The following is a 15,724-nucleotide window of genomic DNA, read 5'->3' as shown; positions in this document are numbered from 1 at the left end:
TTGGGGGAATGTTTGACCCTTTGTGCGAAGTATAATAGAGCATTGTTAAGGCCTTATTTTTGGGGAATGTTTGACCCTTTGTGCGAAGTATAATAGAGCATTGTTAAGGCCTTATTTTTGGGGGAATGTTTGACCCTTTGTGCCAAGCAAAGAGCCCTGTTAAGGTATCAAGTCTTGCATGTTTGTGCGGTCCTTTGACCATCAGGGGCGTTCAGCCTGTACGAGATTGTTGATCCTTTGTGCGAGGCATAATAGCGCCCTGTGAAGGCCTTATTTTGGGGGATTTGTTACCCTTTGTGCCAAGCAAAGAGCCCTGTTTAGGTATCACTTCTAATACGCTTGCATGCTTCTGCGGTACTTTGTCCATCAGGGGCGTTCAGCCTGTATGACCTGGACAACGACGGCTACATCACCAAGCAGGAGATGGTGGAGATCGTGGACGCCATCTACAGCATGGTGGGCAACCTCATGGACCTGCCCAAAGATGAGGACACGCCGGAGAAGCGCGTCATCAAGATTTTCCAACAGATGGACATGGTATGTTGGTTGTAGTTTTGCTCGGCGGGGGAAGGGGAGGGGTGGATGGTCGGTGTTTGGTTATGTTGTGGCTATTGACAAAAAAAACATGTAATTAAATGGTTTTTTTTGTTGTTGTTGTTTTTGTTGTTGTTGTTTGTCGTGTTGTTGTTTGTTGTTGTTGTTGGTGCTGTTGTTGTTGTTGTTGTTGTTGTTGTTGTTGTTGTTGTTGTTGGTGGTGCTGTTGTTGTTTGTCGTGTTGTTGTTGCTGTTGTTGTTTTTGTTGTTGTTTTTGTTGTTGTTGTTGTTGTTTTTGTTGTTGTTGTTTGTTGTGTTGTTGTTGCTGTTGTTGTCGTCGTCGTCGTTGTCGTTGTCGTTGTTGTTGTTGTTGTTGTGCTTTATAGTGTGAGAAGAAGAGTGTTTTGCAACAGCGAGGGTGAGATAGAAAGGCGGGGATACTGACCGAGAGGGAGTCAAACAAGACAGAGAGAAAAAGAGACAGACCGGCAGAGACAGACAAAGTGACAGGGAAAGACAGACAGACAGACAGACAGCCAGACAGCCAGACAGCCAGACAAACAGACAGACAGACAGACAGACAGACAGACAGACAGACAGAAAAAAACACCCAGACAGACAGACAGACAGAAAAAAACACCCAGACAGACAAACAGAAGAAGACAGACACGGTGACAGAGAGACAGATAGTGAGAGGTTCAGGTTTCGATGAAGTCTAAAAATCGAGCGCCGTCTATGCTGGATTAGAACAAGCAAGAAAGAAGGGGGTGGGGGGGGGGGGTTGATGGGATTCTGGGGGAAATGGAATTGATTTCCCTCGAGCAAGTAGTCACAGGCACCACAGGATATTAACTATAGTATATAGGCTTCAAGTATCAGGTTTGTGATAAGTAGTGTAATTTCTTCTTGCGGAGATTTCTCACAGGATGCAAAACACCGGTAAGTAGCATGTTGTGAGGGAAAAACACGCTCTTCAAATTGCGAAGTGCGAAGAGGTAGAATGATAAAGAGTTCTGGCAGAGAACAAGAACAAGAACAAGAACAATTCTTTATTTTACGAGGGTAATAGAGTAAGCAGTGATCTGCTTTTTTACATCTGGCCCTCGCCCTAAAGAGGGACTAGTCTAAAATTGCTAAAGAATAAGCAAGTAAAGAAAACAAACTACTGCTACATGATTATAATAGAAATGAAAGTAAGAACATATCAATTTGCATACAATACATTGCTTAAATGAAAAATGTAAGTTCATTTGACATGAGTTAAGAATAATAGAGTAGATTGCACTGACGCAACAACGTTGTAAGTGCCATGCCCATTGACATACACTGCATTCGAAAGAATCAGTGTATATAAAAATAATAATACATTGTTAAAAAGCACCGGTTGTTCGTTTTAACAACCATTCTAGCGACAACAGATGTTTATTTATACTTCATGAGATAAGACGTATATCTGGTCTTAAAAACGTTTGTGCTGCTAGTTTGCCGTAGGATTGTCGGAAGAGTGTTCCAGAGACTGCTACCTGAATAGACTAAACTAGATTTGAATAGGTCAATCCTAGGCAGAGGCATGTTCAGTCTCATCAATTGGCGTGAAGTTTTTAACGTGAATTTGGAAAATATGGTTTGAGGTACACATCCATGAATAATTTTATGCATAAGGGTACCTTTATTATAACTTAGCCTTGCCTTCAGAGGAAGAATGCCTAAGTTCATGTAGTCTAACTCAGATAGGGTTGTTTTCTTTAATAAGACTACTTTAAGCGCTCGTTTATGTAATCTAATTAGTGGTTTGAATGAATTTTCACTTGCCGAGTCCCACAAGGTAGACGCGTAGTCAATAACAGACTGAATATGAGCATTAAAGAATAATTTCCTGGCTTCCAAATTCAGAAAGTGCTTGATTCTAGATAATAGATAGACCTTCTTGGACACTTGTTTAGACAATTGTTCGATGTGGTGTGACCAAGACAGGTTGTTATCAATGGTCACTCCCAAAACTTTATGATGGTCGACTTTTTCAACAAGTTTATTATTAACCGTTAGATCGTGAAATATTGAGGTTATGTTCTGGCGTTTTTGCCTAGTTGTTATTATCATGCTTTTTGTTTTTTGGGGGTTAAGGGACATGTGATTTAGCTCAGTCCATTCACTCAACTGGTTTAAACTTTCTTGCAGTGTTTCTGATAAACGACTTAAATTTGTGTTACTAGAATGTATGGTTGTGTCATCTGCAAAAAGTTCACATAAATTCTCAATGTGAAGGGGAAGGTCATTTATGTATATAGAGAAGAGGAGAGGGCCTAAAACTGACCCTTGTGGTACGCCATATCGTACATCCTGCATACTTGATGCTGAGGCGTTTGCGTATACAGCCTGTTGCCTGTCAATAAGAAAAGAAGTTATAAGTTCAACAGAATCAATCCCGAGTCCATACAATGTGAGTTTCCTCAGTAACAACTTGTGATCAATTACATCAAAAGCTTTGGCAAAATCGACAAAGACAGCTCCACAAAATTCATTATCGTTGATCTTTTCCAACCACTGATCAACAAGAGAGACTAAGGCAGTGTGACAGGAGTGATGAGCTCTAAATCCAGACTGGTTAGGGTGAAATAATTGATTGTGATCAAAGTGCGATAATAGGTGTTTGTTTATATGTCGTTCCAGTGGTTTTGATAATACTGAAAGTATAGAAATCGGCCTGTAATTTGAGGGGTCTTTCTTTTCGCCAGATTTAAACAGAGGAATGATTTTAGCCTGCTTGAGGGCTATTGGAAAATAGTTTTTTTCTAAACAGAGATTATAAATGTAAGTGAGGGTGTCAGAAATTACAGGGGCTGATAACTTTAGAATCCTTCCATCAAGCCCGTCTATTCCCCGGGTACCCGTTTGCTTTAAATGAGCGAGTGCGTGAAATACTTCAGGCACCGTAAGCGGAGGAATATTTAACTGAGATGAAATTTGTTTTGATTTACAGAAGTCTTCCAAAACTTCCAATTTATTTAAGGTTGTTTTATCATTTATAACAACCTTTTCAGCTATTTTGGAAAAATGTGTGTTTAAATCATCAGGTGATATGTCCTTTAGGCAACTTGAAGTAGATGCAGTCGTTTTATTTGTAAGTTCATTTATTGCTTTCCAAATGTTCTTTGAATTTTGTTTTGAAGAAGCAAGGTCTTGAAAATACTTTCTTTTTTTTAATCGTTTCATTGAATTAACTTTATTTCTCTGTTCTCTATACTCCTCTTCTTTACCGATTGACTTTAAAAAATCACGATGATCAATTGCATCTTGTAATTCATCATCAAACCACTTAGGTTTTACTATGTGTTTGACTCTCTTAATTCTCCATGGAGCATGTTGATCATAAATGTTAGTGAAAGCATTCAGCCAGTGCGTTAGAGCAGCATCAGGATTCGTATGATTATAAACCTCAGGGAGAGAGGAATTACAGAGGTCACGGAGAAATGTGTCTTCGTTGAATTGAGAAAAGGATCTATATTTTATTGTCTTGTGGCCAGCTTTAGGAATTTTTACACCCTTTCTCGACCACGTTAGACAAATGGGAAAGTGATCACTGCAACCACTAGCTGGAACACAACATTCAACAATGTTACGATGATCAGTCATATAAATATGATCTATCAGAGTGCTGGTGGTTGCTGTGACTCTCGTAGGTGTGCATACTATTTGTTTGAGATTATAGAGGTTAAGCATATCAAGCCACATTTTGTTCTGTTTTAACAAATTAATATTAAAGTCTCCTAACATAATTATTTCCTTTGATTCGAGCAAGACTGCATCTAACATCTGTGTAAAATTATCTGACCAGTTTGCTCGCTCTGCAGGATTTCTATAACAGAAACCTATAAGGAGTGGAGGTGCTCTTTTCAACTTAATTTCTATCCACACCGATTCCACAAACTGCTCAAGGTGTGTTAATCGTGTATAACTAACTGATTCGCTTATGTACAATAGCAAACCAGTTTCTTTACTTTGCTGTGGGTCTCTTCGTAATACATTGTAACCAGGAATAGCAACATCAGAATCTGAAATCTGGTGAGATAATCTTGATTCTGAAAACCCAAAAACGTGAAAGCTTGAACCAGAATTTAAAAGCATAGTAGATATGTCAGTCATTTTGTTAATTGCATGGTTTATATTCAGGTGTCCCACGCGAAAACCCTCTTTAGTGGGCCATGCATTTGGACAGCTGCTCATCGTGAAACTATAATTATAACAGCGTTCTAACTCCTGAGCGTTAAAATGAATCGATAGATCTACTGAAATATCTTGGTACAAATTAAACAAACTAAAAGTAAATAGCAAACGAGAAAAAAAAGCAATTAAGAAACACAAAAATATGTTATCAAAAAGGAATAGAACTGTAATAATGAAAAAGGAGACAATAAACTACTTTGAACGAAGAAGTAAGTTACTAATTAATACTAAGTAAATAAGTAAGTAAAACGTGATACTGTAATATCGATCGCAGACAACAACAATCAATAAGCAAAGGGCGACGTCTCCGAGACTGTCCAAAAGTGGTGATAAAGTTAATATTCGTACTTTCAGTTGAAGACTGTTGTCAAACAATGAGACACACGCACACTTGAACGTGGATGATCGCGAATAACGACACAGTTGTGACTAGATCAGTAGACACAAGCACACAGTTATTATCAACCTGACTTCCCAAAGTATAAGAAGAAAGGTTTCACACGTTGGAGTAAGTGTAAATTCACAGTTTTCGGGTCACTTTTGATTGAACACAGTCAAGGGTCGCACTATAACACTGTAGTTTTAAAACTACACACACAATATCGACAATGTCACCGTTTAGCATCTGGCCCTTTCGATAGGACAAGATGCACACTACACACTGCAGAGAGGGCACACACTTGGTTAGTAAGGAATCTCTCCGATAGTCAATGGCCACGAGCATTTGAAATTCGCACATTTATACGAATACTGGTATTGGTATACTTGTTATGACTCTTTCTGTTTCACACACACACACACACACACACACATGCGCGCGCAGGCACGTACGTACGCACGCACGTATGCACGCACACATAAACACACATCATAGTACAGAGTGGTATTCGCACAACATAGAGAGAGAGAGAGAGAGAGAGAGAGAGAGAGAGAGAGAGAGAGAGAGAGGGTGGAGAGAGAGAGAGAGAGAGAGAGAGAGAGAGAGGTAGACTAGTAGACTAGTAGACTAGTAGACTAGTAGACTAGTAGACTAGTAGACTAGTAGACTAGTAGGACAGACAGAAAGTCTAGACAGACACATAATAACCAGAGGCAGAAAGTCAAACACTGACAGCGATACGCACGGATAGACAAAGAGTAAGAGGGGGCTGGGGTGGTGAGGGGGGTGGGTGGGTGGAGTAAAAACGGCAATAATGGTGATGTCTGACGGAAATGAAGCCGTGTTGTGAGTTGATAGCCTGGTCTTGGCGCAAATTAATGATGTACGTGTTGGCTGAAGCGATGCAATTAATGGGCTGGCCAAAAGAATGTTGACGAAGTGTTGGGCCAAGCAGACCCTCAACTTTTTATGAGCGCCTGTGATTAGGTTTACGAAACTCGATTTGGCTGTGTGTGTGTGTGCGTGTGTGTGTGTGTGTGTGTGTGTGTGTGTGTGTGTGTGTGTGTGTGTGTGTGTGTGTGTGTGTGTGCTGTGTGCTGTGTGTGTGTGTGTGTTAGTGAGTGTGTGTTTGTGTGTGTGTGTGTGTGTTTGTGTGCGTGCGTGCGTGCGTGCGTGTGTGCGAGCGTACGTACGTGCATGCTGCGTGGGTGCGAGTTTCTATGTCTCGTGTGTGTGTGTGTGTGTGTGTGTGTGTGTGTGTGTGTGTGGGTGGATGTCTGTGTGTGTTTTAGTGAGTGTGTTTGCGTGCGTGTGTGTGTGTGTGTGTGTGTGTGTGTGTGTGTGTGTGTGCTGTGTGTGTGTGTGAGTTTGTATGTTTTTTGCGTGTAATATTGCCGGTGCACGCTCGCGCGCGCGCCGTTGTGCTTAACTGTAAAACAGCTTATTGTTATGGAAATATTTCGTTTAATTTCTTTAAGTATCGCAAATTCAGACTACACTGTGTACCCGTTTTAAGATTAACATAATCAAGGACATTCTTAGCCTTGAATTGCTAGGACTCTTGGCAGAAGATTCCAGTCAAGTTGTCAGCGCGTAGGGCTACGCAGAGTATGGTGTACATGTATCCATGATAAAATTACTACGATCAAGGACTTTCTCAGCCTTGTATTGGTATATGGCTAGAACTCTTGGCAGGAGATAACGCAAACGATTCCAGATGTCAGCGCTGATGGCCGCTGTGCAGAAATAGCAGAGATTTTACTCACGTTTCTTCTTTGTTCTTCCCCCCAGAACCACGACAACATGCTGACCAAAGAGGAGTTCCGGGAAGGATCCAAGTCTGACCCCTGGATAGTTCAAGCCTTAACCATGGACATTCCTCAAAACCTGCAATGATGCTTGGCGAGGCTAATCATGTCACCAAGCATGCTATTCTCGTATGTTCATGTGGAATGTGTATGTGTCTTTCTGTTCTCTCTTTCCGTTAAGGAAGTTTGACAGCAGAGATTTCACAGAGTGTTCAGAACAAAAGACTTAACCACGGGCGTTCCTCAATACATGCAAGGATGCTTGGCGTGGTTACTGATGTCACCAAGCATGCTATTCTCGTGTGTTCATGTAGATTGTTCATGTGTCTTTGTTTTCTCCTTGCCTCAAGGAAGTTCGACAGCAGCGATTTCTCCGAATATTCCTCCGAACGTGTAACGACGCTTGCTGAGCTTAAGCACACTATCATTAGTTGTCTTCTCGTGTGTACGTCCGGGTCGTCCATGCTTCTTCTCTCGTCTTCATAAGGCCAAACAAAAATATATGTTGGTGTAGGGTAACGTGACCCAAAAAAGGGGTCGGTAGCTCCACTTTTTTAAATTTTGTTTTTTTAATTTTGTCGAATTTAAAGGTTACTTCCCTTAGTCTCGGTATGGTTCACATAATGTTTTTTTGTTTTTGTTTTTAGAAATGAAAAAAAAGTGTTAGGGTCGGCGGAAAAAATAAGGTCGGTCGTGTCGCGAAGCCGACTTCAGCCTTTAAGGAAAGTCGTGATCTTGGATATTCCTCAAAACTTGCAATCAAACATGCCTTCTCCTCGTTACTATAAAAGAATCGAAAACAGGTCGATTCGTCTGAATGTGAAAGGATGCTTCCGTAAACTCTTCTCACACATGCCTCTGGATCATCCTTGCTTTCCTCGTTATACATTGAAGAATTAAAAACCGATATTCTTCCAAATAGGAAGAGATACTTCAACAAAGTACTATCCAGGTCTGTTTCTGCAGAAATGTGGATCATCCATGATTTGTTTTCTTCTCTTTTCGGCATCTATTACATCATAAAACAAAAAAGTTTTCTCTCAATGTGACGAGATGTTTCAGTACATGGTGCTCGATTCTTTTCCTGTAAACATCGGGATCATCCATGCTTTCTCTCTCCTTGTCACACCAAATAGAAAAATTGACAAGAGATCAATTCTTCTGAATATGAACAGATGCGTTTGTACATACTGCATGCCTATTCGCACGCAGTTAGATCATGTATGTTTCATTTATGTTTCATTTCGCCTTTAAAGATGCAGATGCAAAGATGTTTGCCAACAGAAAGTGTCTATGAATAGTGTACCGGCACAGTTGGCCTAGTGGTAAGGCGTCCGCCCCGTGATCGGGAGGTCGTGGGTTCGAACCCCGGCCGGGTCATACCTAAGACTTTGAAATTGGCAATCTAGTGGCTGCTCCGCCTGGCGTCTGGCATTATGGGGTTAGTGCTAGGACTGGTTGGTCCGGTGTCAGAATAATGTGACTGGGTGAGACATGAAGCCTGTGCTGCGACTTCTGTCTTGTGTGTGGCGCACGTTATATGTCAAAGCAGCACCGCCCTGATATGGCCCTTCGTGGTCGGCTGGGCGTTAAGCAAACAAACAAACAAACAAATATGAATAGTGTGGATGTGCTCTCGTGAACGTTACCCGTTCCACAATTTAGTGGAAGCGCTAGTCATGGACATTCCTAGTAATTTACGCCATCTAGCACGTGTTCTCCTCATGCCAACATCTAGATCGCCCGTACTTCTCTTTTTTCTTCTTTTCTTTTTTGGCTCACGTAAGTGTAGCCTATGCGATCGTAACTTTGTCTGTCTGTGCGTGCGTGCGTGCGTGCGTATGTGCGTGCGTGCGTATGTGCGTGCGTGCGTGTGTATGTCTGTGGTAGAAACTTTAACATTTCGTCATTTGAAGACGTCACATTATGGCGTAAGAGGGTTAGACGTCACGCGAAGGAATTACTGAAAGTCTCGGTCATTGTTTTTTGAGCGGGCCGAGAATAGTTGGCAGTCGTGTCGTAGATTGTTGACACTCTCTCTCTCTCTCTTTCTTTCAACTTCAGGCTCTTCAAGCGTTATTATTCTGGTTTGTTTCGTTTTGGTTTCATTTTTCATTGCTGATTTATCTCCCTTTCCCCCTTCTTTTGCGCTTGGAGGACATCATCTTCTCTGATAAGTCGTTTTGATATTTGTATTGTTGTTTTCATTTTTTTTTAACCTGTTGAAGACCATTAGGTCGAAGCGTTGTTCATTTTCATTTGTTTGTATATTTCGTTGCGAGTCCAGAATATTCGGTATTACTCTTAGTCGTGTCCCTGTAAGTAGGCTACATGCAGACAGACAGATCTAGATCTAGTGTCTCGCTTTCTTGCACAGTGTCACCTATGCTGACTGTGTGTGTGTGTGTGTGTATGTGTGACGGAGTGATTGAGTTTGTGTTACTGTTTGTCTATTTCTTACGTGAGCCTTGAAGGCTTCGCCTCTTGTTTCTTCTTTTTCTTTTTTTTTTCTTCTCTTTTTTCTTTTTTTTTTCTTCTGTTTTTGGCTCACGTAAGTGTAGCCTATGCGATGCTAACTTTTGCCTGTCTGTGCGTGTGTGCGTGTGTGCGTGCGTGCGTGCGTGCGTGCGTATGTCTGTGGTAGAAACTTTAACATTTGAAGACGTCACAACATTTGAAGACGTCACATTATGACGTAAGAGGGTTAGACGTCACGCGAAGGAATTACTGAAAGTCTCGGTCATTGTTATTTGAGCGGGCCGAGACTAGTTTTTTCTTCGAAATCGGCCATTCAGATCTAGATCTAGTCGACTAGTGTCTCGCTTTCTTGCACAGTGTCACCTATGCCGCTTACTGTGTGTGTGTGTGTGTGTGTGTGTGTGTGTGTGTGTGTGTGTGTGTGTGTGTATATGTGTGTGTGTGTGTGGGTGTGTGTATGTGCAGGGACGTAGCACACCTAATAAAAGTGGTAGGGCGGAAAAAAATGGAAGACAAAATGCTGAGACAGCTAAGGAAATATGGGGCTTACACTACCGCCCCCCCCCCCCTTCCCGTCCCCTTGTAATGGTCTAAAAAAGAAAGAAAACTATGCGATTTCGTGCCTTCTGAGCTCAGTTCCATCTAATCATCTTTCCATCCTCCACCAAACAACGGGCTGGTGAATGTATCAGTGATTATCAATCGACTTACATTTATATCTAAATTCCGATACGTTGAATGTGATGAGCACTTACTTCAAATGACTTTCGTCTTCATTATTGTCTAGTGTGTTAAAAAGCAAGGATTGACAAACTGGTTTACTTCTAAACAAGCAATTTATTGATCCGTCCAGCCATCAACATTGGCAGCCTGAGTGATGACTGAAAAATAGAGGGATTTGTCAGAATATTTTTAGCGCGTTTTCGATCCATCACAACCAGGATGCACACTTGTGTCCATTGTTCAATTCTCTCTCTACATGTTGTTTCATGTGACACTGTTAACCCCACAAGTTACTGTGTTACTCAATTGTTATGGCGTACTTACGGTTGACACACAATCACTCACCCCTCAGTCTGACCCCAGCTTCACACACAGAATATACAAAACATTTCTTACCTCCATTGTTTCTCATGGGAGCAGACGGACGAAGAAGCAATTTTCACTAAATTGGCGCCAATACTTTTATGGCCTGACGGAACTCGTCACGTGTGACGTTCTCGTCAAAATAAGACGTCATCCTATTCCAGCAGTTGACCAAGACTAACACACACAAAAAAACCCCAAAAAAACCGACCTTATGCCATCGCGTGAATACTACGTGGGGTGTTCTGTTGGTAGATCTCTCTCTCTCTCTCTCTCTCTCTCTCTCTCTCTCTCTCTCTCTCTCTCTCTCTCTCTCTCTCTCTCTCTCTCTCTCTCTCTCTCTTCTCTCTCTCTCTCTCTCTCTCTCTCTCTCTCTCTCTCTCTCTCTTTTTTTTTTTTTTTTTACGGAAAAAGTGGTCGGGCGGTCGCCCTACATGCCCTACCGGGTGCTACGTCCCTGATGTGTGACGAAGTGATTGAGTTTGTGTTACTGTTTGTCGATTTCTTACGTGAGCCTTGAAGGCTTCGCCTCTTGTTATTTTTATTTTTGATTTTTGTTTTTGTTGTTGTTGTTGTTGTTGTATTGTTTTCATCCTCTTTTCTCCTGCTGGTCCCGACGCTTGTTCCTTCTCCCAGTATGCTCCCACGCCGCTCCGTCCCAGCATTCACTGCAACATCCACCCCTCAACTTCGTTCCGCCACCAGACTTGTCGAATTCATGTTTTTAGATTGGTCCTGATTTGGCCTAAATGGTCCGCTGGACCCATTAAGCAACCGTTAACTAACTAACTAACTAACTAACTAACTAACTAACTAACTTACTAACTAACTAACTGTTTTCTTCATAAGCAGGGAGCTTTACAACAGACGTTCCTTTAAATGTGCTTTGATACTTCAGTCAGCAAAACCAGTCCCCTCGTTTCATTGATGCCTTGACTATGGAACCTCAACATAACCTCGCAAAGTTGTTTGTTTTTGTTGAGAGTTTAATAACGCGTTGAAACGTCTTGTCTTTATGAGTACACGAGGAGCATCAATGCTTCGATTCTCCTCTCGATTTGAGACGTCGACAACTTGACAACAGAGAATATTAACATTGACCAATGCTTTGATGAAAACACAAAGCTCAACATCATGCTTATACATGGTGACTCCCCCCCCCCCCTTCCCCTCCAACCCAACAAAACAATGCAGCCCATACCAATGGTAATACCTTATATTATTAATACCTTATATATATATGGTAAGCGTCATATTTGGTAAACATCAACTTCAGAGAATGGATAAACAGTATGCAATATTTCAAGTGTGTTGGTCAAATGGTCTGAATTTTACTCTCCTTCAACAATGTATCCCGTCTTTCGGGATCGACTCACCAAACCCAGACCTACACACACTGGAGGCTTTACATCGGGTGAGTTTGGCTACCGCACAATGGCAAACCTCGTACTGGTGAGTCGATACCCACACATGAAATTGTTTTGAAACAGCATAACGGTCAGGCCATTTGACCTGACATCTTGAAACTTTGTCAACAGTGCACCCATCATCTGAAGGTGATGTACACCAAATATTGCGTAACAGATGTAGAAGTTATTTGCATTTATATGGGTTGCATGTTTGGGGTCACCCTGTAACTGGATTATCGATGCTTTTTAACGAGCTTTGAACATTCACATTCCTCAAAATCTGCAATGGTGTCTCGCGTGTAAGATAGAACATTGAGCTCCATCACACACACACACACACGCACGCGCACACACACACACACACACACACACACACACACACACACACACACACACACACACACACACACATACACACACTGTATGCAGATGATCTAGTACTTCTTTCAAAATCAAAAATAGGATTACAAAATAAGTTAGATTATCTAAATAACTATTGCCTACAGTGGGGTTTGAAAATTAACATAGAAAAAACAAAAATTATAGTATTTTGTCATATAAATCCAAAAATGCACACAATATTTAAATGTGGAACTAATGTAATCAAAGTAACAGATCAATATAAATATTTAGGGGTCATATTCAACAAGAATGGAAATTTTGATACAGCTCAAGATCATTTAAGTAAACAAGGTAATAAAGCAGCACATTCCCTCCGCAGAATTTTCAGCAATCAAAACGTGCAAATAGACACAATGATACATTTATTTGATTCACTTGTAAATCCGATATTAACATATGGCGCTGAAATCTGGTATCCGTTTACGTTTAATAATAAAATAAAACAAACAAATACTGATCATTTCTTTGGATCATGTTTATCTAGCAAAACTCCTCATGAATTTGTTCATATCAAATTTTGTCGATTCCTTCTTGGAGTTCATAGAAAAGCTATGTGGATACCTGTACTGGGGGAATTAGGAAGGTTCCCTTTAGGATTAAAAATGTTATCACAAACAATAGCATTCTGGGCGCATATTCTAGACTCCAAACAAGATTCGTATATACATCAATTATATGACTCAATGTTGCTCCATCCGACAGAAACGCCATGGCTACAATTTGTTAGACAATCTCTTTGTAACTTAGGTTTTAGTCACGTTTGGCATAACCAATCTACATTAAATGTACACAAATTAAAGTTTGCCATTGACAAAAAACAACAAGAGGAATATATAAGATACTGGACAAAAGAAAAATCAGATACATATTCCAGACTTAAGTTTTATTCTATGATCAGTAAATCTTACGAAATGCAGTCATACTTAATACAAATTAAGAATAATAAACACAGAAAGATGTTAAGCAGATTAAGGACTAGCACACATTGTCTAAAAATTGAAAGTGGAAGACATCAGAATATCCCTAAAGAAAATCGTCTTTGTATTGAATGCAATGTCATAGAAGATGAAATACATTTTCTAGATAAATGCAATAAATATGTTAAATTAAGGGATGAATTTAAAGAAGATGCTTCACATATCAATATGAAATATGCTAACAAAAATCCAAGTAACTTATTTTTAGAAGACGAAGTTCAAGTTCGTCTTGGCAAATTTGTTACGGATTGTTTTAGCATTGTATAATGCATTATTATTATTTGTTGTTTGTTGTGTCAATAACTTTACTGGTTCATGACAATAAACATTATTCTATTCTATTCTATTCTATTCTATTCTATTCAAACACACACAGGCGGGTACGTAGCTTAGTTAGTAGCGCGCTGGCTTTGTATCCCGTTGGTCGCTGTCAGCGTGGGTTCGATTCCCACGTTCGGCGAGAGATTTATTTCTCAGAGTCAACTTTGTGCAGACTCTCTTCGGTGTCCACACACCCCCGTGTACACACATGCGCACGAAAAAGATCCCAAGTTCACAGCGAAAGCCTCAGGGCTTGGAAAGCACGAAGACACGCATGCATTATCTCTCGTCTCTGATTATCACGATCGTATTTCGGTACTTTGACAACACAAACCCAGAAGAAGACAGCCACAGCGGGCTTGTTCGAGTCAAAGTATCACACCATATCTTCAGCGTATTACCAATACCTGTCCCAATAATTATAGGCTAACTGGTCTAAGAGGACGTTAAACCCAAATAGTCACACACACACACACACACACACACACACACACACACACACACACACACACACACACACACACACACACACACACACACACACACACACACACACACACACACACACATACACACACACACACTCATAAAGCTCCATCTTCTTATGCATACTGCTAGCTCATCCATGTTTTCATTCCCCTCTATATATGTACAATACTTAACAAAAACATTTTCTCTGGATCTGTTGCGAATAAACTATTTGTCAATAAGATCCCCTAAACCCCTACCCGCTATATTATACGTGTGAATCGTCGATCTCTCGAAAATGCAGGGATCATTCGATGATATATCAACCTTGTCAAAGGTTTGTCGTTTCCGAAACATTGTTCTTCTTCAGACGCTGGAAAGAAAGGAACTCAGCAATGAAGATCCACAATGATTCACAATGCTTCTCAGAATAAAGTCTGTTGGTCCAGCAACTTGCCCATACATTCCGATTCCATGTTGACCCCTTTTTAATGCCCGGAGTTACTTTTTTAATCTTCGAATTTTAGCATTCCTTTGAGTCAGCAAAGACCAACAGAAGAACATTCCTCGAGCATCTTAGTAACATAACTATGTAAGAGTTATCTCCCCCCTCTCCTTACCACCCAACCATAATTCCCACCACCACCTCCACTCCAACATTCTGCCTGTCAGTGCTCTTCATATCCCGAGTAAACTATTTGACCGTAACCGACTTGCTTAGAGTTTAGGATACATATTTCATGTAGCTTGAAACGGATTTGACACATGCCACAACCTTGCCGACTCTGACACGAAATAACGGTATCTATACAGAATAACAGGTGTACTGTTCCAGTTTGCCAGGTACTCTGCAGACAACCCCAAGCTATTATAACTGTTTGGTAATGAAACAAACGTGTGTGTGTGTGTGTATGTGTGTGTGGTGTGTGTTTGTGTGTGTGTGTGTGTGTGTGTGTGTGTGTGTGTGTGTGTGTGTGTGTGTGTGTGTGTGTGTCCGAACTGTCCTCCGCAAGTCTCCCACAGCGCCCCCTTATAAAGAGTCCGTACGGTCAAACAATTTCTTAGTTCGACTTTACACCTTAAAACTATTTACGTCTGTGGAAATAGATCTACGGTGAAAGATTATGTCGAGCTCTCTTAAACACGGTACATAAACACATACCAAAAGCAATAGACGGTTTCCGAAAATACTTGTAACTATGTTGCGTTTGTATTGGTTGTGAAAAGGTGAATACCCTTGCTTTTACTAGGACAAACATTGGGGGGGCCAATCACTAGCGAGGGGTGTGTTGGACACACATTGGAGGGGCCAATCACTAGCGAGGGGTGTGTCGGACAAACATTGGAGGGGCCAATCACTAGCGAGGGGTGTGTCGGACAAACATTGGAGGGGCCAATCACTAGCGAGGGGTGTGTCGGACACACATTGGAGGGGCCAATCACTAGCGAGGGGTGTATCGGACAAACATTGGAGGGGCCAATCACTAGCGAGGGGTGTGTCGGACACACATTGGAGGGGCCAATCACTAGCGAGGGGTGTGTCGGACACACATTGGAGGGGCCAATCACTAGCGAGGGATGTGTCGGACAAACATTGGAGGGGCCAGTCACTAGTGAGGGGTGTGCCGGACAAACCTT

General features: G+C 41.3%; 1 protein-coding gene across 1 annotated transcript in view; it reads left to right on the top strand.

The window, feature by feature from the left end:
* The window catches only part of LOC138957950 (neuronal calcium sensor 1-like), a gene marked incomplete at its 5' end in the record, with an annotated part of 65,468 nt that extends 57,996 nt beyond the window's left edge, over window positions 1-7,472 (top strand). The window contains 2 exon segments of the mRNA XM_070328971.1: window positions 371-537; window positions 6,929-7,472. Of these exon segments, the coding sequence (XP_070185072.1) occupies window positions 371-537; window positions 6,929-7,033 (272 nt within the window).
* Window positions 7,473-15,724: the final 8,252 nt, after the last annotated feature.

Source organism: Littorina saxatilis, unplaced genomic scaffold, assembly GCF_037325665.1.
Source record: "Littorina saxatilis isolate snail1 unplaced genomic scaffold, US_GU_Lsax_2.0 scaffold_328, whole genome shotgun sequence".
Taxonomy (NCBI): Eukaryota; Metazoa; Mollusca; class Gastropoda; order Littorinimorpha; family Littorinidae; genus Littorina; species Littorina saxatilis.
Note: the sequence above shows the minus strand (reverse complement) of the source record. Positions and strands in the feature narration are given on the sequence as shown.